The 23,514-nt window shown below is 34.4% G+C and overlaps 1 protein-coding gene across 5 annotated transcripts in view; it reads right to left on the bottom strand.

Annotated features, from left to right (window-relative positions):
• The window catches only part of Rfx3 (regulatory factor X3), a 285,362-nt gene that overhangs the window by 47,245 nt on the left and 214,603 nt on the right, over positions 1 to 23,514 (bottom strand). For 4 of the 5 annotated variants that reach the window (XM_023721954.1, XM_023721953.1, XM_004637183.2 and 1 more), the window contains 5 exons: positions 19,400 to 19,519; positions 7,928 to 8,049; positions 6,167 to 6,279; positions 1,522 to 1,637; positions 907 to 1,061 (listed from right to left, as the gene is read on the bottom strand). In XM_023721954.1, coding sequence (XP_023577722.1) covers positions 907 to 1,061; positions 1,522 to 1,637; positions 6,167 to 6,279; positions 7,928 to 8,049; positions 19,400 to 19,519 — 626 coding nt within the window. The remainder of the gene's footprint in view (positions 1 to 906; positions 1,062 to 1,521; positions 1,638 to 6,166; positions 6,280 to 7,927; positions 8,050 to 19,399; positions 19,520 to 23,514) is intronic. The other variant, XR_002822343.1, reaches the window with a different exon arrangement.

A 23,514-nucleotide genomic window follows, 5' to 3' on the forward strand; every position in this document is an offset into this window, starting at 1 on the left:
AATTACAGTATAAACATACAAACATTAATATCGTTCCATTTTCCTTCTGTTAAGTCCGACTTGCATATTTTCTAGGATAATTTAATGGAAAGTCCCTGTGAACAGGGTACATGAGCTACATAGTTGTCAGTTTCTCAAGCTAGAAGACTGCTCTTACTTTATTAATGTTAAGGTCACTCCTGTGTGCTCAAACACATGAAGGTGTACAATAGTTTCGACTACTTCTAACAGTATCTGTAGTAGCATTTATATTGATACTAGTAGAAAACAGATTTGCTTGCTAGAAGGTAGTTTAAAAAGTGCCAGTACTTTAAAAGGTAATGTGAGCTATCTATGTACTTTGCATTTGCTTCATACTGGGGACACAATGTTTATGTATTTACATGGATTTTTCTCTCAAAATGCCAGTTAACCATTACTGTTAATGGAAATTGAATTTGTAGTACTTAATATGATGGCAAAGCAAATGCTTTTATGAAGGAATTCAACTTCATTAGAAACCAAATCAAAAACAGCCATGGAAAGGGCTAGCCTGCAATTACAGATTTCAGTAAGTTTTGAGGGTAAAGGGAAGGGGACTTTCTCCTTTGTAGCACTAAGTTTTTCATGGTTGACTGACAGAGTATTTTTGCAATTAGTTTATTGGGGTGATCAGAGCTATAAGTTTTTTATTGTTTTTTTTTTTTTAATCACAAACACAAAAATAAAATTCGAACACAGATCACTTCTTCGTTCTTCCTACAGCTAGGGTCCAGGCTGCTTTCATGCAATATTGTGTTGTGTATTTTCTGTTCAACAAACTTAAATGAAATTCGGATCACTCCAGATTGCAATGTCACCTCCCAAAACTTCCTGGGTGGAATGTATGAGAACAAAAGCACCCGTAGTCGTCTGGATTTAACTTACTAGGAATAGGTCTAAGGACGTCGGGGATGAGAATCTCCACCAAAGCCTGGTACATCCCATGGTCACAGTTACACATCCATTTCAGGATTGACTCATGTTTGCACAGAGTTATCAGCTTTGCTTTCGGAAGTCGACTTTCTATTTCACTCAGATTGCTGGTGTGAATAAATGTAGCAAATGAATAGATGGCAAATGAGGATAAAAAAGAAAATGGACTTTAAAAATAGTTTATCAAATATTCCTGAGGTTAGAACTATATCACCATTGCACTGGTGCCATATGGCTGGAGATATAGATATTTTTTCCAATCAAACACTCCCCCAGAGCTGACTATGTACATTAATATTTTCTGTGGTCTGAAAGATATGATAGTAATTCCATGAGGATGAAATAGCTCTAGTATAGTTCCCCAAATCAATAAAAATTGGAGCTATATATACACTGAAACCTCAAGAGAGCAGTTTGTGGTTTATTTTTCAAGTGGCCAAAGCATCAATCTATTCACTTAATGTTATTAGGTAAGTTTCACAACTGGTATACATATTTCTAATTTATTGGCTGTGACGTATCTACTCAAGTCATGAAAATGAATTGGGAAAGCATATTGATTCTGACCTTGATTCAGTAATGGTAGTGCCGTCAGCTGGAGTTGAGGGAGAATAGCGCCAGAATGTTTGCCACAGTTTTTCTATCAGGCTAAACTGAAGGTTTACAACAACATCCAATATTGCCTAGAAAAACAAAACAGTACTGGTGTTACCTCACAGCGTCACTTATGAGGATACAGAAAGGCAGCCTAATCCAACAAGATTTTATGTGGTAAATCCCGGGTTCAGACACTCACTTAGAAAATGAAAGGCAAAAATAACCCTGAAATGTTAAGCTGTATAACTTGTATTCCTACCATAAAGGCCTTCTACACTATTCTCACTCTTCTTTTCATTCTCCATTTTCATGCTTTTCTTCCTTTGTATTTCCTTCTTTCTTCTCTTTCATTCTTTTACCTGCTGCTTCCTTTTGCCTCCATGGTTTCTATCACTTTACCTAATCCCAGACCAAGACAGAATTGTAGTCTTTTACGTCATTCATTTTTGGGCTAGGTGGTCACTGGCCATCTAAGCGGGTGAGTGAAGAGCGTGGTGGTGTTCATCTCTGGTAGACAGAGTCAGGGCTCATTTAGCCCTGCTAAAGCTGCTGACTGGGACTCCAGGGTCCCTTTTGCTCATGGCTGGGCAGAAAAGATGGAGCTAGCAAGCTTCCCAAGGATGCTTTTCTCTGGGTAGAAAGTGGGCACAGCAGCCCTCCATCTTTGTTCAGACATGCCTTGCACTCAACATCAGAGAATCTAATCTAATTTCTGCACACTCCTAGGACCTTTTTATGTATCAGCTAACATTTAGGTTACTCTCTTGTAAAATGTAGTAGCAGTTTTTAATGCCAAATCTCTGAGATGCCAAATTTTCCAGTATTTTTTTATCCACCTTTGAATGATGAAATTCAGGTAAAATAATGCCACCAAATGAGATATATTTGAGCCAATTCTTTCCAAAATAAGAACAAGTATAGTTTAACTAATTAGCTTTAATAAATGTGATAAATATATCATATAAGCAGGACTATAAAGCTATATTTTAAATTCTTTACCTTCAAAAACAATATCATCTTTCAACTACTAAAGTGTCACAGGAAACCCCCCAAAGGAGCTTCTCTTTTTTATTAATCTTGATGTCTTCACCTTTGTTTTATCCTTAATTTTAGCTTTAAGACCAATTTTCCTAGTTGATCAAGGGCTTTATTTATTCATTTTCTTGGTACTGGGAACGAATGCAGGACTTTGAGCATGTCAGGCAGGCACTTATGCCTCTGAGCTATCTCCCCAGTCCATCAAGGGTTTTTTTTGAGGCCTGCCTGCCTGCTTGCCTGCCTTCCTTCCTTTCTTCCCTCCCTCCCTCCCTTCCTTCTGCTTTTTGCTTTTTTGATGATGCTAAAAATCTCAATTTCCTATAACTTTTGGTGATCATTTATACTTTCAGCCTATCATTGCAATTAATAACTTAGCCTTCAGATAGAAAGTCATAGAACCAAAAACAACTTGTTTATGCAACAAATATAATTCTACGATTATTTTGAGTATTAAAAAGTCCTGAAGTACTCTGTATAATATGCTTGATACCATCAAAAATGAGGATGGGTAAATGTAACCCATTAAGATCTAAGAATTTACAGAAGTGAGCGAAAATAAGGGGCAATCTAGCATCCATCTTAGCATTTTAGGCCAGAAAAAAAAAAAAAAAAAAAAAAAGCAAACCAGAACTTCATAATTTTAGTCTGTGCATCTGTGAAAAATGGCCATATCTATGATACAGAGAATAATGGATATTAAAAATACTCTAAGACTAATTCAAATATTAAACAACATCTGTTGGAGGCACTTTCTGGGAATTAGTAGGGAATGTTGCAAGTAATAAATTAACACAGTCCTCAGCAGATGAATCAGTTCAAAAATACAAAACAGAAGCTCTGAAAGAAAACGGAAGATAGATTTTCCTCAACCCAATGGAAAAATAAAAACCTTCTCCCAAAGCACATTATTACAGCTACTTTCTTACGTGTACTTTAGGTTTACTACAAAAGATGCCTCTAAAAGTGAAAACTTTACCTATGTCTATTTATGAGATTGCTATATATATATATATATATATATATATATAGCAGCAAATGTATGTAACAATATACCTATTCCTTACATAATAAAATGTTAACCTTACAAAGTATCTTTGATAAACAAATTATAATTCAAAATAGGGAATATGGGCATATATTAAATTTTCCTTAAACATATAAACTTAAAAATATGAGATAAGGCAAGAAGGGAATAAAAATACATCCAATATTCAATATCTCTTCAAACAAGTATCTCAGATAACTCTGGAAAAGTGTTAGCCTCCTGTGAAGAGTTTTACAAATGAATAAACATTTTTCATTGTCCATCCTCTTTGAAATGTTTAGTCTAAAATATTTAGAGAAATATAAATCGAAGTAATTCATATTCTATAGAACAAGTGACTACTTGCAGGATGGGATTATGAAGTTCAGGCAACTGTATTGTGAAATCTTAGAAAATTAAGAAGGAAAAATTTTTTCTTTTCCATACATATCACAATAGCCCATGAAAGACAGTTTGCACACTTCACACTTCAAAATGAGTGGGGAGCATTTTGAAACTACCATTTACCCCACAGATTGTTGTATATGTCACCATCTCTTTGTATAGGTATGTTTATTTTTGACAACTGGTATGCACATGAAAATTTTATACTCCAAACAATATTTTAATATTTTGTTATTTAGAACCTTACTATCAATCTTTAGCAATGTTAGTAATAATGCTCCAACCTATATTCCAAAAAAATAAGAGAAATTCTTTAAAAGTCAAATTAGAAATGAATAGGCTGGTTGGTTTACAGCAGAATTCATCTCAACACAGAGAAATAAATTGTTTAGAGAATCTTTATAGAAACTTTACTGAATGTGATGATAGATTTAGAAAGAACTTTTTCCATAGGCATGAGGATAATCCAGAAATCCTAAAACAAGAAAAGTGTCGTTATCATCAAAGGGAAATGAATCTTAAGTGCCAGGCAGTATTTTAAAAAATACTGGGGATTGATAGAGCATGGTATGAACACTTGTGGAAAATACTGTGTTACTAAGGAGCAAACTTCTACGTGGTTGTTAATAACCTAGCATCCTTGACAAGCACTCAGATGCATCAGAGCCACTTTTATTCTCGGGTGAGAAAAAAAACAAACTGTGAATGTTATAAACTAAAACTCTGTACTGCATACTGCACTTCCAGCAACCAGGAGGGCTGCCTTGAAATCCAAAAGATAATATTTAACTTCTAAGCAGACCACAAATACCAGATGAATAAAGCTATTTAAATTTCTAAATATAATCCTCTTTCAAAAGGAGAAGCACTTAAAACTGTGTAATCAGAGCCGGCCAAATAGCTCAGTGGATTAAAGCGTTTGCTTAGGCAGGCTCAGGGACCAGGAGTTCAATCCCCAGGCCTGCCGCACTGGCCCTGCCCCCAGGGTGTGCTGAGATGGTGATGGAGACTGGGCTTGGTGGCACTGGGAGGCTGTAAACAGGAGGATCACTATGAGTAGACCCTGTCCTAAATACAAAACAATAAATAAATAAAATTTAAAAATTAATGAACTGTATAATCTGTTATTTTTTTGTATTAGGTGAGTGGCAGGTCCATTAATATACCTATGTGGAGAAAGTTCACAACCCTAGACTGTGTTGCCAGTTCTGATGAGGGAAGGGGAACAGGAGTAAGGACTGAAAAACCAAGGACCCTTAATAGAAAGAAAAAGGGGGAGATGGGAGGGAGGGGAAAAGAAAAAGGGGGAGGAAGGGAGGAGAGGGAGAGGAAGAAAAAAGAGGCAGAGGGAGAGAAAGAGGAACATGGGGAGGTAGAGGAGAGGGAGAGAGGGGGAAAGAGGGAGGGAGAGGAGCAAGCAGCCTTAACTTCTGGAATAAACACCTAACGTGTCTACTGAACATTTTTAGAAGTTATTTTTAGTAGAACACACATATATGTTGTAACACTCAAAAGCATCTACTGAAAAATTGAGTCTCTTTACTAAGTTACACAGTTTTCTTCACAAAGATGAACCACTATTAATATTTTCTTGTTCTTTTTTGGGTGAGGTGTACACATGTTCTTTTTCACTCAAATGATAGTTATATGCTATACACACTATTTGCATCTTGATTTTTCCTTGAATATTAAATCCTGGAACTAGTTCCATTTTAGTATATTTGAAGTTATCCATTCTCTGGCTGTATAAAAGTCTATATACTGTAAGATTGTACTTATCTGGTTCCCTATGATATATGGAAGTTATAACCAATCTTCTGCATTAAGAAGAATGCAAAAAACAATAATGCAAAAATGTTCCCTTGTTCATCTATCCTACCACCTATGTTAGTATTTCTGTAGAATATTTAGAGACAGCATTGTTGCAGAGAGTTAAGATTAGAACTAAAAAATGTGAAGTAAAATTTATTTTCACTTTGCTGTCTTCCTCACTTCTCCAAGCCCAAAAAGAAGAAAAATAAATTTATTAGTACTCAAAAGAATTAATGCTGACTTCCTGAGTCCCCCAGGAAAAGCTTGATTATTTTCTTTTAACAAGTTGTCTGGCAAAATTCAGTTCATGTTCATACGATGTTTGCAAAGGCTTACCTCACAGTGCTCTCGATAAAGACTCTGAAGTGACTTGATATCCTCAAAGGTAGTACCATCTGGCAGAGAAGAGATTTCAACTTCTCCAAACTCTGGAAGTGCTCGTGATGCATCTGTTACCATGACAACACATCAGAAAAAAAGCTATGTGGATGATGTCAATTACAGATTAATAAGAAAGATTCCAAAAGACTAAAACATAAAAGAAATTTAGTGGTCAGTGGCCAAAAGAACAAGTTTCTAAATTATTATTTTGCAAGCGAACTTAGCAACATCATCAGCAGAAAATGTAAGAATAGAGGAAATATACTTTCAACTTTTGTAGCAACTAAATTTCCACTACAACTACCTTAGAAATTGAGTAGCATAGGTCCTTATTAAAAGCAAAATATCTAAATCTTGCCTGAAGCAATTCTATGTATTTTTATTATTATGCTACTTAACTACCTAAAATAAACTTAGTTTTAAACCCATACATTCATATTTATGAAACAAAACCCAAAGTATTAAAGAACAAATAGAATAAAAACTACAAAATGACATTAAAATTAACATAAATTGATGTGAAGGACAATGCTATTGTTCTATGAATTATCTCCTGCAACAGACATGGGAACACCTGCTGTCACATGGGAACTTATGAGCTGGACAGGACATAGCAGCGTGTGCTTTGGGGTGGCCCCTTTCTTCTCCATTGCTTTGCTGCATTCAAATGACTGGATGGGAAACAGGTCTCCACCTAGAGCACACGGAATTAGCCTTCCTCAAGGGAAAGGAGAATGCACACTCTAGTGAGTCTGGTTTTTCCTCAGCCCTGGACAGTTAACACTGGTGTCTACCTTACAATATGCTCAAATGCAAATGTGGAAACTAAAAGTGTACAACCGTACTTGGGTCTCATTTCCAGGTAACCCAGAATATACTTGCATTATTGTCTAAAAGCTATCGTAGAATGAGAAGCACAAAATAACATCAAAACGTCTTGTTGAAAGCTTAACAGTCCACTTTTAAAATACTTCAGGATTTTTACTTTGGGAAATATTACATAATAATTTCAACATTAGATAGCTGTTTCTACCTGAAAGGGTATTTTAGTCGTCTATGTTGGAAAGTGTAGACACGCAGTCATACACTCTGAGAGCATGTATTCATCTTGAAATGCTGTGCTGGGAACTGTGCACACTCATGTTTAGAAGAGCTGTTAATTACAGCAAATGGCCACTGTTGCCCCTTTGATGACGGCAGTAATCTACAAACTATTCGAGTTCGATTTCCTAAGGATTTCAGTAATAACACGTGTACTATCTATAAAATCACAGAAGTTTAGAAACATAAATTTACTTTTGAGGTTTACAATAATTTATTTTGTAATTTGAGACTGCATGTATATGCAATTTTGTAAGCAGGAAAGGAAAATTCTTTTGTTATTTGAAGTTCCTACTGAAAGCAGACAAAACTATTTTGACCACAAAATCCAATTAATATAAAAATTATGGAAAACACTTTCATAGTAATAAAGTATAATTCATATGCAGTTAAAATACTTCATAGCTCTAGATATTTTTAAAAATAAGCTCAAGTACACGTGACAAAATAGGACTGAACTAGAGTCACCGTGTGATGTACAGAGCTCTGACACCACCACCGCAAAAAACTTTTCTATGTCATTAGCAGCTGGAAACAGACACCGCAGTTAGAGAAGGGATTACTGTTCTCTTCAAAATCTTAACAACAACTAGTATGAAGCACCCCTTAACATACCTAAAAACTGTTGATGATGTTGACTTTGGGCGATTACGGTTTGCTCAACAGATGTCCCTGTCTGTTGACTACTTCCTGTGAAACCATCTGCAACCCCATCCACTTTCTGCATAGGCTTGTACCTAAAAATATTAGATGAGAAAAATCAAACAGACCGAATTATTCCTTGCTGCTCCATGTTACCCAAAATTCCTAATGCATTTAACTCATTCCATCTCCTTTTCTTTCTCATAAGAGTTATAGAACTTTTTTTCCTTGAAAACCACATAAAGTTAGGTTTAGGATGCAAACTCCCCCCCCCCCCCACTTGTGAGAAAAAACAGGGCTGGAGCATGAGAAACAGGATTAATTTTTGAAAATCTGGAAATCTACCTAAGAATAAGAGAATTATAAGGTATTTGTCTGCATGGCAGCAACAAACATGTCCACATAGTTTCAGCACGTATTTTGAAAACAACTTTTAATAGCCAACTGAGCAAGGCAGGAACGTTATTAACATGTGTGTATTTGAACTTTACCCTGAATGAAGATGTAAGGGCTTACTGCAGCCTACGAAATGTTGATGAATGAACTTCAGCTAATATCTTTAAACTATTATCAGCCTGCAAAGCTTATATTGTTCTCCATATCTCTCCAAACCACTCATATATTTGAACACATTCACTGCCCTTAATTCTTATTAACAGCTGCAAATACAAAGGCTCCATCAATTTGCAGGAAATTACACATAAAAATCCATCTACAACCTACCTAGCTTTCCTCCCTCTCCATCAAAGTCAGGTGTAGGCATGCATTTATCTTTAGGTACTAGGTATACAACCTTAAGATATTTTCCAAACTGCTAAGAGAGGAAAATAATGCTTCAGCAGCAAAGACTTCCTGGAAGCAAAATATATCTAAAAAAAGACTAGAGAAAGTATGGGAAAATTTCCTAGGATAAGTTAACATAAGTAAATGGCACTTAATTTTCTCCATTTCAGAAATTTAGAAATAAAGGAATTAAAATAAAGTACCTGGAGATAACTGCATTTGAATTATGGTGCTTATCCTTTCATTTATTTTCTTATTTTTTAATATATTTTTAACAAAAGAACAATATTTTCACTATCCAGACACTTGATCCTTATGCTAATATCATGACTCAACAGTATCATTAATACGCAGTTATTATCAATACCAATGTCAAGTCTCTAATATACCCAAGATCCCTGCCCTCTGAAAACAGGTATGAAGTGCACAGGCCTGCTGCAGCACATCATCAATGCTCAAGCTGATTTAAGAAATGAGTCAGTCTTGCATGTTATCCATCATATATACTATCACTTATAATTTGGACACATGAAACTTTTAAGAAAATAGCAGTTTCTCATAAACACATTTGCTTTTATTTCTTATGTATCAGCTTTTCTCAAAAATTCTATAAAAGCAAGTCAGAAGATAGAGGGTAAACAAGGGTAAGACACATTTCATCCTGACAGATATAATTTTAGTAATGACCTTTGAACAACAGAATATTAGGTGTTATTTTGTAGTAATACAAAAGAACTTAAGCCCATTTCATGGGAAAACTGAAAAATTCTTTTCAGTTGGGACCACAACAAGAAACAATGGAAGGGTTGGGACGTGATGTGCTAGAAGTGTTACATATGAAAGACGTAATGTTTTCTGATTTCTTTTCCTCCTTATAGAATTAACTTAGAAGCATATGAACTGTGTGAGGTAAGTTTTCTGTGTATTTGTGTGGGAAAAGTTGCTACCCATTGTGTCTAGGTGGTTAGGATGGCTGCGATCTTACTACATTTAGAAAATTTTTGTCTTCATGGATTAGTTCCATGTTTACTCTGGCATTAGCTGTCTTTGTTCTACTATAAAATTGCACCACACTAATAAAATAACCTAAAACTGTTTGACCAGGTTTCCTCATGGCATGAGCAAAACTTGGGATTCAAGGAGTTTAAACTAGAGTGGTTAAAGGAATTTAACTTTTTATTCCAAGAGGAAAGGCAAATAGAAATATGCCCTACAGACCTCAATTTATTATTTTACTACAGGGTTGTAAATTAATTATATGATATTTTGACCAACTATACTTTATCATATTACTTTTTCCTACCCAGCATTTGATGTATCAGGTAAGAATAACAAAGGCACGTGAATTTTAGCCAAAAAAAGGAAAGTCTCACTTATCTCTCTTAGAGTACATGCTTTCAGAGGAAGATGCTACATTACAATCTAGCTGCACCCTCAGCTTCACAAAACTGTAGCCTACAAGCAAAATTATCTTCTTTTTAGAAAGATAGAGGTAGCTATTAGTATCAGAGCAGAAGTTGCTAAATGAAACAGATATGACATTTTTATATGCAATCAAAATGACAATGAGTTATAATTAATGCATGATTATGCTTAATAATTCTACTGAGTGGGAAGCACTAATTAGGGGCATACTATATTATGTGGGACGAGTGTCAAGACCAGCTTATAGGGCAAAAAAGGAGCCAGATTGGTAAATTCTGATAAACAATCCAGGTGAATACTGAGAAAAAGGTCCCACATAGTGGTGATGAAGGAAAAGACAGGAAACTGTATTTTCAAAACTGGTAAACGAATGTTTTCATTATAACCATAATAGTAAGGGTAGCGCAGTGTATACTGAGTGAATCAGAAGACAGGCAAAAATACACTTTGTGTCTCTGTCACTGGTTACTAATAAAACTGCTATAAACTAGAATCTCTTACTGTGTTTCTCAGAAAAAGGTATTGGGGAAAAATTTAGAAGAGGTTTGCCATGAAGAATCACTCCAAGAAGAGCAGGAACAAGGGTCACAGAACAGATGGTTAATGTATGACATGAAAAAATAAAACAAATTTTTATAAGCAAATAATAAAATAATACTTATTACACTGTGTATCATTATCTTCAAGCTAGTTACTCAGTACAAGACATAAACCAAAAATATTCTAACAAAGAAGAAACATAACACAAAGTTTCTTTTCAAAGAACTAAGATAAATTATTTGAGTAAATGAGGCAAATTAGCATATATATTGAAATATTTTAAAAACAATGGAATATGTAATTTTGAGAAATATTTGAATTTCTCTCGACTTCTTATTTATCTCTCTTCTATTTTGTTCTGCTTTATTTTAAGTAATGAAACACACAGTGGTATATGCACAATGTATTTGATTGTAATGTTTAAAAGGAGTCCTCTGAAATCAGAACTATTGGACAAACAAAGGACAAGGTTTATTTTATTGATTCCCTAAGAGCAAAAATCTCATCCTTATCATCACATCAGAGTTGAGTCTTCCTGAAAGGAGTTTAATAGTGGGTAAAAGAAAATCACATTAAATATAGACTAAACAAATGCTTGTGACTATTTCTTGGAAGAAATGATTACAAGGGATATTTTGGCTGTTTTGAAGCTTTATTGTACATCAACATCTAGTTGGTTTTCCAAACAGTTCCAATGCCTAGGCTCACCCTCGCTCTACCCAACAACATCTTTGAAAATGGGGTTTATGAGTCAGTGTCACAAGTTTCTGAGACATGTTAAGCTGCCTGTATGCTCCCAGTCCCTCTTCCACAGGAGCCTCTTGTCCTAACACGGAGTACTTCAGCCCAATATTGTAGAAGTGTGTTCATTAACATTAAGAAGCAGTCATTTTTCAAAAAGTAAGTTAATTAAAATTTTCCCCACAAACTATATTTGGAGTATATAATAATTATCTTTAAATAGATGGCTGAAGAATGAATGTTTGAGATAACATTTCATTTTATCATACCATCAATTGATTTTAGCATAGTAAGTCAGTTTAAGAAGTATTTATTGAGCACTTCCTATTGGTACAATACTCTATATGCATGGTTATAAAAAAGCTAAGTATAAATAAGTTTTTAAAAAATAGGACAGCAATATGCAATAGAATAACCATGGTTGAATACCTTTCATCTTGTCATCTTATTCTTTTAAATGTGCATTGTCTCTAATGTCTCAGCTATTATTATTATATTCCCTTTAAAAAATTAAAAAAATTAAAAGGACAAGGAAAAATATTGGAAGGAGGAGTTAGTGTTTGTTTGATCAATCTTGCATGCCTATGTTTGATAATCTAAGCAAAAAATTTGATAACAATATGTAATATAGCAACCATTGTTAATTATCTATTCTTGTTTTGAAATTCTGCACCATTTGTATTGTTCTATGTTGCTTTGCTTTTGTCTTTGTTCTTGTTATTTGTTTTCATTTTTTCTTTTTTTTACTATTTAAAATAAAAAATAATCTGTTGATTCACTATGTTAATTCTATATTATCTTAAATCTGGCTGAATTGCAAATGACTTTCCAGCATTGAAAAATAATGTTTAGATTTCCTGCCTCTCCATACTCTTCATAAAATCATCACTATTTATATTAAAATATGAGATCAGGGAAGTTTTCCTCTAGGAAAAAAAAAAAAAGAAAAATCCTGCCTATGTTGAATCCTTAAAAAAGAGAACTCAGTATTATGTAAGAGCATTGCCCACATTTATTCTACAGATTTATTATCTTTAAATTAGGTTTAACATAGTAGATACTTATCACTCTTGAGTTGTTGTGTGTTCTTGAGAAAGACCAGCGCTGCATCAAAGAAACAGCTCTCGAATTCAAAATTAGCAAGAGGCAAATGATCATTTTAACAGCTTGCAACTCCATAGGCAATCAGATCTAAAGTTGTTAATGATTAAGAAATGAAAGAAACTCTAATGCTTTAATAGCTGACTGTATGCATGAAACCTGTCACTAACACAGAGAACTTGGAAAATTATTAGGCATTTTCCCCCATGGGTCCGGCAATAGCTGTTATTTAGGACTTGGACAGTTGTAGCTCTGCTATAAAAAGTAATATTCTGTCAATAATCCTTTAAGCACAGCTACTGAAGCATCCACAAGAAGGCAAACAGTGGTATATATTTAACAGCACATTCGACCAACACTACCAGGTGGATTCTCAATACACTGAAACACTTGGGGGAAGTTTCTCTCTGTCTTCTTTTCTTTTCTTTCTCAGGTAGGTTCTCACTGTGCTGTGTAGGCTGGCTTTGAACTCCTTTATATAGCCCAGACTGGCCTTGAACTCAAAGCAATCCTCCTGCCTCAGCCTCCTGAGTGCTGGGATTACAGGTATGCAATATCACATCTGGGAAGAAATCTTTTAAAGCAGCAGTAAAATGCACCATGCAAACCACGCAAAATACAAACTGTATAGGCAGAGTTGCTATTATATTTATAATTTGTGAAGGTATACAATCATTTGATTTGCATGAATAAATAAAAATGTTAAGCTAACAATCAGGGTAACTGGCTTTTTAAAAAAAATAGGAATCTTGAAATTTCTCTATGAAAAAATTGTCCCAGAAATCTTTAGTTTACTTGACGTCCAAAGTCAATCAATCGATATAAGCATGAATATGTTAGAAGAAAATACATAGTGACTGTGAAGAGACTCATTCCTTCATAATAATAACTAAACTCTCTGAGCTATGTATGTTATATAACTGGATTCACTATCACCTTGTTCTTTTTTTTTTTTTGCATTTTAGGGAAGGGTCTACAGGGTGTTTGGGGGTCTCACTAGTAGATTAGATTTGTAGAGATTCTCCTGTTTACAGCCTCCCACGAGCTGGGATTACAAGGGCATGCCCAGTCTCAACTGCAGTCTCAGCTCACCCCAGGAGGCGGGGCTGGCACAGCAGGCCCAGAGATCTACGCACCCCTGCACATGCTTGCAGGGGCTTTAATCTGCTGAGCTATTTAGTAGGCCCTACCTTGTTCTTAATGATAGGACTTCACCTCTATAATTCTTTTTTTTTTTTTTTTTTTTTTTTTTTTTTTTTTTCCAGAACCGGGGATTGAACTCAGGCCTTTACGCTTGCTAGGGAAGCGCTTATTCCACTGAGCCATCTCCCCGGCCCCAAAGAACTGAGCTAGGGCCAGGCCCCCTATAATTCTTAATATCTCTTGGAGTATTTGTCTCATGAGCTCTGTACTTCTAATTGGACAAGCAAAGAATGAAAAACTAAATTCAAATAGGTTAGTTATGCTAACTGCAGTTAGGAATGGAGGTTGAAGTTGTTGGCCAAAATGAGAATGAATGATGTGGATCAATTATTTATTTAATGTGAATTTAGAGGGTGCTAACAATGTGTTCATTGCCATCCTAGGTGCTGAGGACAGAATCGTAAAAAGGCAGACGTGGTTTTATCATCCCAAGAATTTCTTTACTGAGTCCTTTTAGCAGAGGCGATTTATAGTTAGATAGAACAGCTATATTATTGCTCCAAATAATACGCATGACACTTCATACATCCACAGTTGGCCCTTCCTGTTAAACAGATTCAAGGAGATACCCTTCCCACCATATTCATTTGGAGATAACAAACTGGCTCCACCTGATGTCAGGACATTAACCAAAACTAAGAGAGACATGAAGCTTTAACAAAGAAAAAAATGTGAGCATTTGCAAACAGCAAAACTTAAGTGGGACTACCATCCTTATCAGTAAATAATAACTGTCAAATGAGATATTGCATATAAAGGCCTTATTCCATATTTTCAATATTCAATAAATACTTACCATTAGGATACATGGCTTTTACTATTATCAAACTTCACATGAATTATTTTGATTACATGATTACTGAGGTGATTATGTATGAGTCTCCTGATTTTGATGGGTAACATGATCATTACTTCAGGAACTACTGGAATAGCATACTGACAACTAAATATTTCATTACAAGATTCCTTGTCTCCAAAAGCCAAATACAGAGGCACTTATTTTTTGGAGGGTGAGTGTCGGGGACAAGGCTTCACTGTGCTGTTCTCACTGTCCTAGAACTCAGTATGCTGTGGAAGTGGGCCTCAGGTTCCTGATGATCCTCTTGCTGCAGCCTCCCACATGTTGGGATACAGGTATGTACTGCCTGGCTTGATTATCTTCTCACTGTAAAGCAGTCTCTGCATTTTACAGAAGAAACCAACTTCAGCTCAGCAACATTACACTTCCCTTAAAAAGTACCAAGACAGCCAGTGCCTAGCTCTCTACTTCTCACTTCTAAATGGAGGGTTCTCTTATCTAGCATGTGAGCCCTGCGTTAAGAAAGGTCTTCCAGTGACAAATATTCCTGAATTTCCTTCTTTATCCCTTAGGATCATGCAAGCTTGCAGAGCCAATCCAGAGTCACCTTGGTGCACTGTCTCTTCAAGGGAATCTTCTTCACCCTCAGTGCCACAAAGTTCATTCTTTCAGAGGCTCTAATTCCTGCAAATTCTCTATTTCAAATACAAAATTTATATATGTTTATTTTTAGGGTATATCACATTTCTGCATATGGAATTCCTATAATAATTTTTTTTTAAAAAATTGGGTTCTTGTCCACGTTGTTATGATTTTCTACATTTTTTTTTTAACCATGGGGATGGGTTGGATAAAGTTATAGTTTCCTTCTGGTTATAACACTGTATGATCCTGTGATTTGTCTTAGCTGTATTTGCTGAACAAATGATACATGCAGTTTAATTTACTGAAAATAGTAAATGGGATCAAACACAGCTAGACATACAGTCAAAAGCACTTGGCTTTATCCCACTACTTTTACTATGAGGACTTGAAAATATAAAAGGTTATGTGCCAATGTTCTCTGTGTAGTCTTCAAAGCATTAAAAATAAACTGACACAAACATTTTTATATAGTTTATATAGGTGAAATGTACTAATGTCCCTTTGCTCATTGATAGCCTAATTAATTTATTGTTTAAATTAGGATAAGCATGAGTGGATTTCTTTAAAAACTCAAGAATTCATTTAAATGCCAAATTACTATCATATGAAATTTCTTCAACGGAAGATATTTTAACATTCACATATTCTTTCTTTTTTGGTTACTCATAATGCCACCAGTACACAAAACAGCTATTACACTGTGTAAGACTAAATTCTAGTTAATAGAATGACACTCACAAAGCCTACTGGAGGCCGCATGTCCAACTGTCCCTCTACTAACTGTCCATAAACAGCTGCATGGAATAACCTAAAAGTAAACAGAAGTCCCTGTCAACTTGTATTTTCTCCTGGTAGCTGTCATATCCCATGACAGCGTATCAACTAAATGGGTTCTAACATGTTCCTTTAAACTAGATAAATAGCAAGGATAAATTCATCTTTTCAAGTATGGAAAACTATAGGATCTATGACATCTACTTTTCAATTAGAGACTCTTTTTATTTATTTCTAGATTCATGGCTATGTTACATGTGGTGGTAATACAGAGAATCTGATTTGTAAATAAGTGGACATTTTCTGTACCACCCTATCAAATCTTCAAATGAGATTTCTTATTTAAAAGAACTCAATATTGTATGATATTATAAAGCTATATAAAATAATCATCACTACACCATAATTACAATTCCAAATTTACTAGAAAAACAAACAAATTGAGCCCCAAGTCTTAAATTTAATTGACAAAATAATCACTGCATGTAATTAATTTTTTTAATTATAAAGATATATAAAACACATAAATTCATACCATGGAAGATGTGTATGTATAGATGCAATTAATAATCCCAGAGATATGCAAATAATTTTAATACTGTGAAATTTAAATACTACTATAGTACTCACTAGAAAATATTTGAAACCTTTACTTTAACAATAGAAGTTTCTTCTATATAAACTTTAACTTGTTCAGTAGACTCATTTGAGGTTTTAAATCACAAAAGAAATGATACAGTATGTTCTTTTTCCAACATTTTCAAAATAGATTTAATTAGGTACAGAATTTTGGAGAGAAATCCTTTCTCTCCAATCCAAATGCTACTACAGAATAGGGTAACTAGCTTCAAATAAGGCCTACTGACGCTGTCAGGGAACAGACTTTCAGAAAGATAACTGAAGCCTCCTACTGTCCCGAGTACAAGCTTGTGCAACAGACAACACAAACGCTGCAAACAGTAATCAAGACTCCATCTTACAAGGGACTGTCCACAACACAAAGTCGGTATCACAGGAGAAAAAAAGAATTAAAAGACATTTGAATATTTTGGTTCTTTGAGATTGTTATTTCATAAAAAAACAAATTCTATGAGACACAAAAGTTGGTGGAATTTATTAATATTGTTGAGAATTTTATATGTCTTCATAAACACACACTATACCTGTTTCTAAAAGCAATTACCAATATTACATGGAGGTTGCAGGGGTTTTCAGTGCTTTTTAATCTTTATAGTTTTGGAATCATTTTCACAAATTCACTCATTTCACAGCTGAGTTGTTTGCCTAACTCAGAGTGTTTATAAACAAGGTCCCTTGAAAACATTTTTTCCATGAAAGCTTACAATTAAATCACAGAAGTAGTCCAGCTATTTTAGTTAAAATTTATGAAGTTTTTGTTCATAATTAAATTTAGTACATATTATATTTGAATCAAGTTCTTCTTTTTCTTGATTTTGCTTTCACCTCCAGCACATATTCCTGTTGTGCATAAGCAGAGATTATAACAGAAAATAAAAGCTATAGTGTTGGTACTAATACATAGATAAAACATTCAAAATAGGCAAAGTTGTATGTCCTCTATCTCCATTATGTAAGGCATTACTTTATGACTGAGTTTATTCTTTTACAGTTCTGCTTAATGTTTCACTGACTTTATATTAAAATATGGATCAGCAATTTTTAAAAAAAGATGAGAATCTATAATTAAAAACCTAAAACATTTAAAATATCTTTATGCAATAGCTAATCCCTTACTGAATCTTCAGGCTGAAACACATACACTGGAAATTAAGACTGTGTTGAAACCACTCAAGTGCCTTTATCTCCAGTTTCTCCCCAATAAATAGGTCTTACCCCAAATCAAAAAGTAATCTCTTTAGAAAAAGTCAGTCTCTTTGTTTTGTTTGAAAGCCTTAAATAGCTTCAAAGCTATGTTCTGCACAAAGAACAATTTTATTACCTTTATATAAAACTAATTCCCTTAATATATGATCCACATTGCTTTTTAAATTTCATTTCCCACTAAAATACTAAAGCATCCCCTCAATTTTAATTCTACAAAACCAGCCTCACCAAATCATGGATCATTTACCAAAAGCATCATGAACTTCCCCCAGGTCCTTTGTTTATATTTTTCCTCTGCCTAAATATTCCTCTTTATCTGACTCTTCTTAGTTCCTAACCAAATAGCACTTTCTCTGTGAAGTTTCTCAGTCCTCCCTCTCCCAGGTTTGGTTGAAAATTACTCTGTATTCTATAGTTCCCCGATCAAAGCTGTATTTTAACACATCTCAGACTGCATTTCTTTTTTCTCAATTCCCCAGATCCCTTTCCTTCTAACAATTTAACTCCTTAAAGGAATAGGAAGACGTCTTATCTTGCATGTCTCTCACACAGCTGAAACTCCGTGTTTGCTGAATAAATAGAGAAAGCACTAGTGTGTGATATATTATTTCTCTAGCAGTGTCTTAGGCCTGACACTTCTGACTAAAACAGATCGGACCAAAGCCACTAAATCACTTCAGAATCATGCAGTAGAATGTTAGGATACACTTCCTTCCTCCTAATTCTACATGTTGAAGAAAAAACAAAACAAGAAACTCACAACTAAGTGGCATGCCTGAACTATGCAGGTAAAGAGGGATGAGATTTTGTCTTATTTGCTCTAAACTGCGATAGCAGGGACTAGAAGGGACTAGAAGACCCTTGACTAGCAACAGTATTACAGACTTGTGCAAATCATTTTATCTCTCTGGGATTCATCTGAAAAGCGGAACTATTAATGTTTTGACTGTCCTAAGGTTGTGAGACCACATTAAACTAAAGTATTTTTCAACCGTAAGATATATGATTCCACCATCCATTCATCCACCCACCCATCATCCATCCATCCACCCACCATCATCATCCATCCATCCAGGCATGCTTTCATTCACACTTGAGATCTCTTCTTACAATTCCTAACTTCTGGAATTCTATGTTTGTGAAATTCTATGTTTAGATTTTTTAAAATGTAAGATGTCCCAGACACTCACTCTGTAAGAATTCATAGTTGGTCCAAAAGAATGATTTAAAGGATGTGCAGAATAGCAAGTCAGACGCTCATGCATTCTGAAACAACTTTCTCCAGTAGGTATTTTCTAGGTATGTTCTTTATGTTTTACATTTCATTTCCCTGTCTGGCTAGTTTGAGATGTCACACTTAATTTAAAAAGAATCAAATGGGTAAAGAATCAGAACTGAAATTTCTAGAAGACAAGATCACGGAAACTGCATGTCAAGATTAAAGAATTACTGATAGTGAAAGCGATGGTTTCAACAATAACAACATTCCTGTACATTTAGGTATATTTGTTTCTGTTGTTCAAAAACAGGAGACTTAAGCAACTTAAAAATACATAGCTTTGACTTATTAATGGTAACCCCAAATATACCTTTGCTTCTGTTGCATGGGTTGTTGTCTCATAGCCATATACTGCATGTCTTCTTGCAGACGATTAAGAGGAGAATCTGGCTTGACACGAATTCCATAGTAATGGTACTTGGAGTTTCCTCTTCATAAAGGAACAACAAGCATTGGAAAGACAAAAATTCAGTAAAACCAATATTAATCATATAAGAAGTTCATTCATTTAACTTTGGAGAACATTAAATAAAAACATAATGTTATGTTTTTATTTTTTATACCTATTTTTATAGCAACAACATCTAAAAAAAATGAAAATAAGATTTTCAATCAGCTTAAGGACCTCATATGAGTAATTCTTTATTCACTATCACTTAAATATTAGTCAGAGCCCCTTTGTTCCTCCTGTTAGTTTTATTTTCAAATTTGTATTTTAAAATAACTGAGAATAAAGGATTGCACACTAAACATGAATTTATTAGAAAATGGCTTTATAAAAAAAGAGAAAAAACTTAGCTCTGCAGTCTGAATATGAATATATTGTACAATTTTTTCTTTGTTTGGGGATGATGAAATAAGGTAACACTGTTATATTATGGTAAAGTCACGTAGGGCTGTGCCTCACTTTACGCACTTCTTTCTATGATTCTGCAGAGTCATTTGGGGTAATCATTCTAGAGAATCATGGGAAGGCTTAAGTTCATGAACCAAGGGATCACTGTATTTAATATTCTGTAACCAAAATAGGGAGAAATTTTAGGGATGTTAACATATACTTTTATTAGCCTCTGCTTTTATGGATTTATATCAGTTTTGTAGGCTTAATTAGATCTGTCACAACATATACATGGAAATATCTCTCTGCACATGGCAAATTTCCATCTGGAATAAAAAAAGCACATTTTCCTCACGTTCATGAGAAAGACCGTGTTTGTTATTAGAAATCACAAGTACTGCTCTCAATGGAATTTGGAAATTCTTGCAAAAATAATATTTTAAATATGTAGATTCTTGCAACAGAAAATAGTTTTCACAAGTCTATATATAGTAAGATATCAATGCTCCTTCCAACTTTTTCTTTCATTTACAAAAAGAAATGCAAGGGGAGAATGGATTAAATATTTTTTTTAAAGATAGATCAAATTTTACTTTGAAGTTTAATTAGCACATTTTAGATTAATCCTATATACTTGAAAAGACATTATAATCACGTAATTAACATTGCTATAGTTTTAAAAAATATACAGCTTTCAACAAAATAAGGCAGAAATGAATGTTTAATATCTACCCAGAAAGGCCCTTCTTCTGCAGAGATTAGGGCTGGTTTCCAAAATCTACTGAAGAATAAAGCAAAAACAGCACAAACATAGTTTTTAGTGTCCTCTCAAACAAACTGTAGGGCAGAGAGGCACAGGTTGGAAGCAGTTCTTGGTAATGGGGAAAAAATACCATAATGTGAAGCAGTTTCTCTGGTGAGAGCCCATATAAATGGTGTCTAGATTTTTTCGTTTCTTAGTAATGAACAGTTGGGTTATGCTGGGAGATGTACCTCTTCTTATGCCATTGAAAAATGCCATCAAGTATTGGTATGTTAAACTTTAAATCCTTACAGAATGTGAAGGAAAATAAAATAAAATATTGTTTAAAATAGGAATAAACAATTACATATTTGTTTCTCAATAAAATTAATTAAAAATAAGAAATACCTCAAGGAGAGAAGCAAACCCAAGGTTATTTGTTCTCAAACTTAATTTTTTTCAATTTTATTCAGAAATAGACAGCAATGAGACACTTTCAAAACCAATTAATAGGACAGTTTCAATAATTAATACATTGCATATTGTTATCTTCTTAGTGGTTATTCATCGTACAAGATGCAGACATGATATCCTGTCCAAATACTATGAGTACAAATCTTTCTATTCATTGATTTAAGAGAAAGTAGCTGTATATCTATCCTCACTATTTTGTATATACAGATACAAAGTGGTCCTTCTTCCTTTGTATCTCCTTTTTTTGTTTAGTTTTGTTAGAGATGGGTATTCCATTGCCATTTAAATATTGTAAGTACGTGAATTCAGCAAAATGATCCAATATAGTCCAGTAGTCCATAATAGTAGTTGGAGATGGTATCTATCAAACATGTTTTTAAAAATTAATTAATTAATTTGGTACAGGCTCTCACTGCACAGCTCAGACACAGAGTGATCCTCCTGTCTCAGCCTCCCCAATGTTGGGTTTATCGGTGTGTGCCACCACACCCAATTTCAGCAGCTGGCAGGGAGCACCCAGGGTTCCTGGGCTGCACGGCATGCAGTGCCGGTAATCGAACTTGGGTCCTTAAACTTCACAGGCAGGCACTTAGACCACTGAGCTATCTCCCCAGCCCAAAATATAAGTTTTTTTCTTTTTTTAAATCAAAATTGATTTTATTTATTTTTGTTTACTTAGGTCCAAAAATGTGAGAAAAGGTATAGTCTGGTTTATATAATTTCACCATATCATTTTACTGGTAATATTTTTGGATATAGTTTTTTTTTTGTTGTTTTTTAATGTATCTGATTTAGCTTGCCTCACGATGTGTACTGATTATCCTTCCATTCTGTGGAGTAAGCAAGAAAAGAAAGTAAATGCTAGTTTCCACAACAGAGAGAATCTCTGGGATTTCACATCTATTGCTGTTGATCTTTCTTCATTAGAGTTCTATCTTCCTAACACTTCATTTGTTTAAACCTCAGCTCCATCCCATAATATTTACTTTCTCTTTATTCTTCTGGGCTTTGCTTGCCAGCTCAGTTGCAAGCACTATCATACAACTGTGAGAGAAGCAGGAGACATAATTGCTGGGAAGGGGCCACTGGAAAGCAAAAGCCACTGTACTGTAAAATGTACTTAGAGAATATGGATTCTACTCATTCACAAACCCAAACAACCCCAATTTTTCCCCTTTCTATTTTAAAGATGTGTTTCAAGGTTTGAATGGAGCCTCAAAATAGGAGCCATCGAAATCCTTTTCATTAACAAAAGCAGCACAACAATACAGCTATTAGAACACTGAATAAAGTCCAGTTTCAAAATATTGGCAGCATATGTGTGACCACTGCAGCACCAGCTAGGAGATAGTAGGTTAGGGTCCTAAATAATGATTTTCCTAGTTTTGAAAAAAGAAAAATACTAGAGAAACAAAAGCTTCAAAGGAATGAAAGCCAGTTTCTTCAGTTTGAACAGACAATCATATTCTGCAGTTTAAAATATACTACCTTTTGAAGTACAGACAGAAGAAAATACACATAAAAGAATACAATCTCCAGCAGTCTAAAAGTTGAATAATCACTAAAAATGCAAAAGCAAGGAATACTTCATGATTTGAGTACATACAGGCCTTGCAAATCTTATAAAACTGCCATATCAACAGGGTTCAGGATACACTATCCCCAAATGCTTTGGCATTTGAGAAAATAACAGAAGGAAGCTGTAGAAAGCAGAAAAACTTACTCTCACTCCTGTCACCTGAAGAGGGCTGGCCTTTTCTTGAAAATAGGTCACAGGATTTTCATTCCAGAGGCAAACTTAAACAAATGGGCCTTATGGAGTCATCTACCCCCACCTCAACTCCAAATTTTGATCACGTACTTTCTGGCCAATCACAGTTCTCCAAAGTATTCACTTGTTAATCAAAATTAGAATAAAACACCACCTCCCTGTTTCTTTGGGTCTTTATTTCTGAAAGCTCTCTATCATGCACAAGACTAGATGGCTCCACATCATGTAAAACTTTAATAAAGTGGTATGTTTTTCTCTTGTTAATTTATCTATTGTGTAAGGGGTACTATCCATGAACCTTGAGATGATTTAGAAAAAGTTCAATCTTCTACCTGTGAACACTGGTATTTTAAGTAAAAACATATATTGAAGTTATATTACTAAGGTACTTTTTATTGTACTAAGGTTAAAAATGCTTTACTAAAATATTCTAAAGTGATTTTTAACTAAAAGTATATCCCTAAAATTATACAGCATCTTTAATGTTTTTTACACAATTTTTGTAAGATTTACAAATTTAGAAGTACCCATGTCCTTCATAACTACTTGAAAATTTGTTTTCAATTTGCAGTAACTATATAAAGATAAAAATGAAGTTCC

This window comes from Octodon degus, unplaced genomic scaffold (assembly GCF_000260255.1).
Source record: "Octodon degus isolate 3935 unplaced genomic scaffold, OctDeg1.0 scaffold00087, whole genome shotgun sequence".
Classification (NCBI taxonomy): Eukaryota; Metazoa; Chordata; class Mammalia; order Rodentia; family Octodontidae; genus Octodon; species Octodon degus.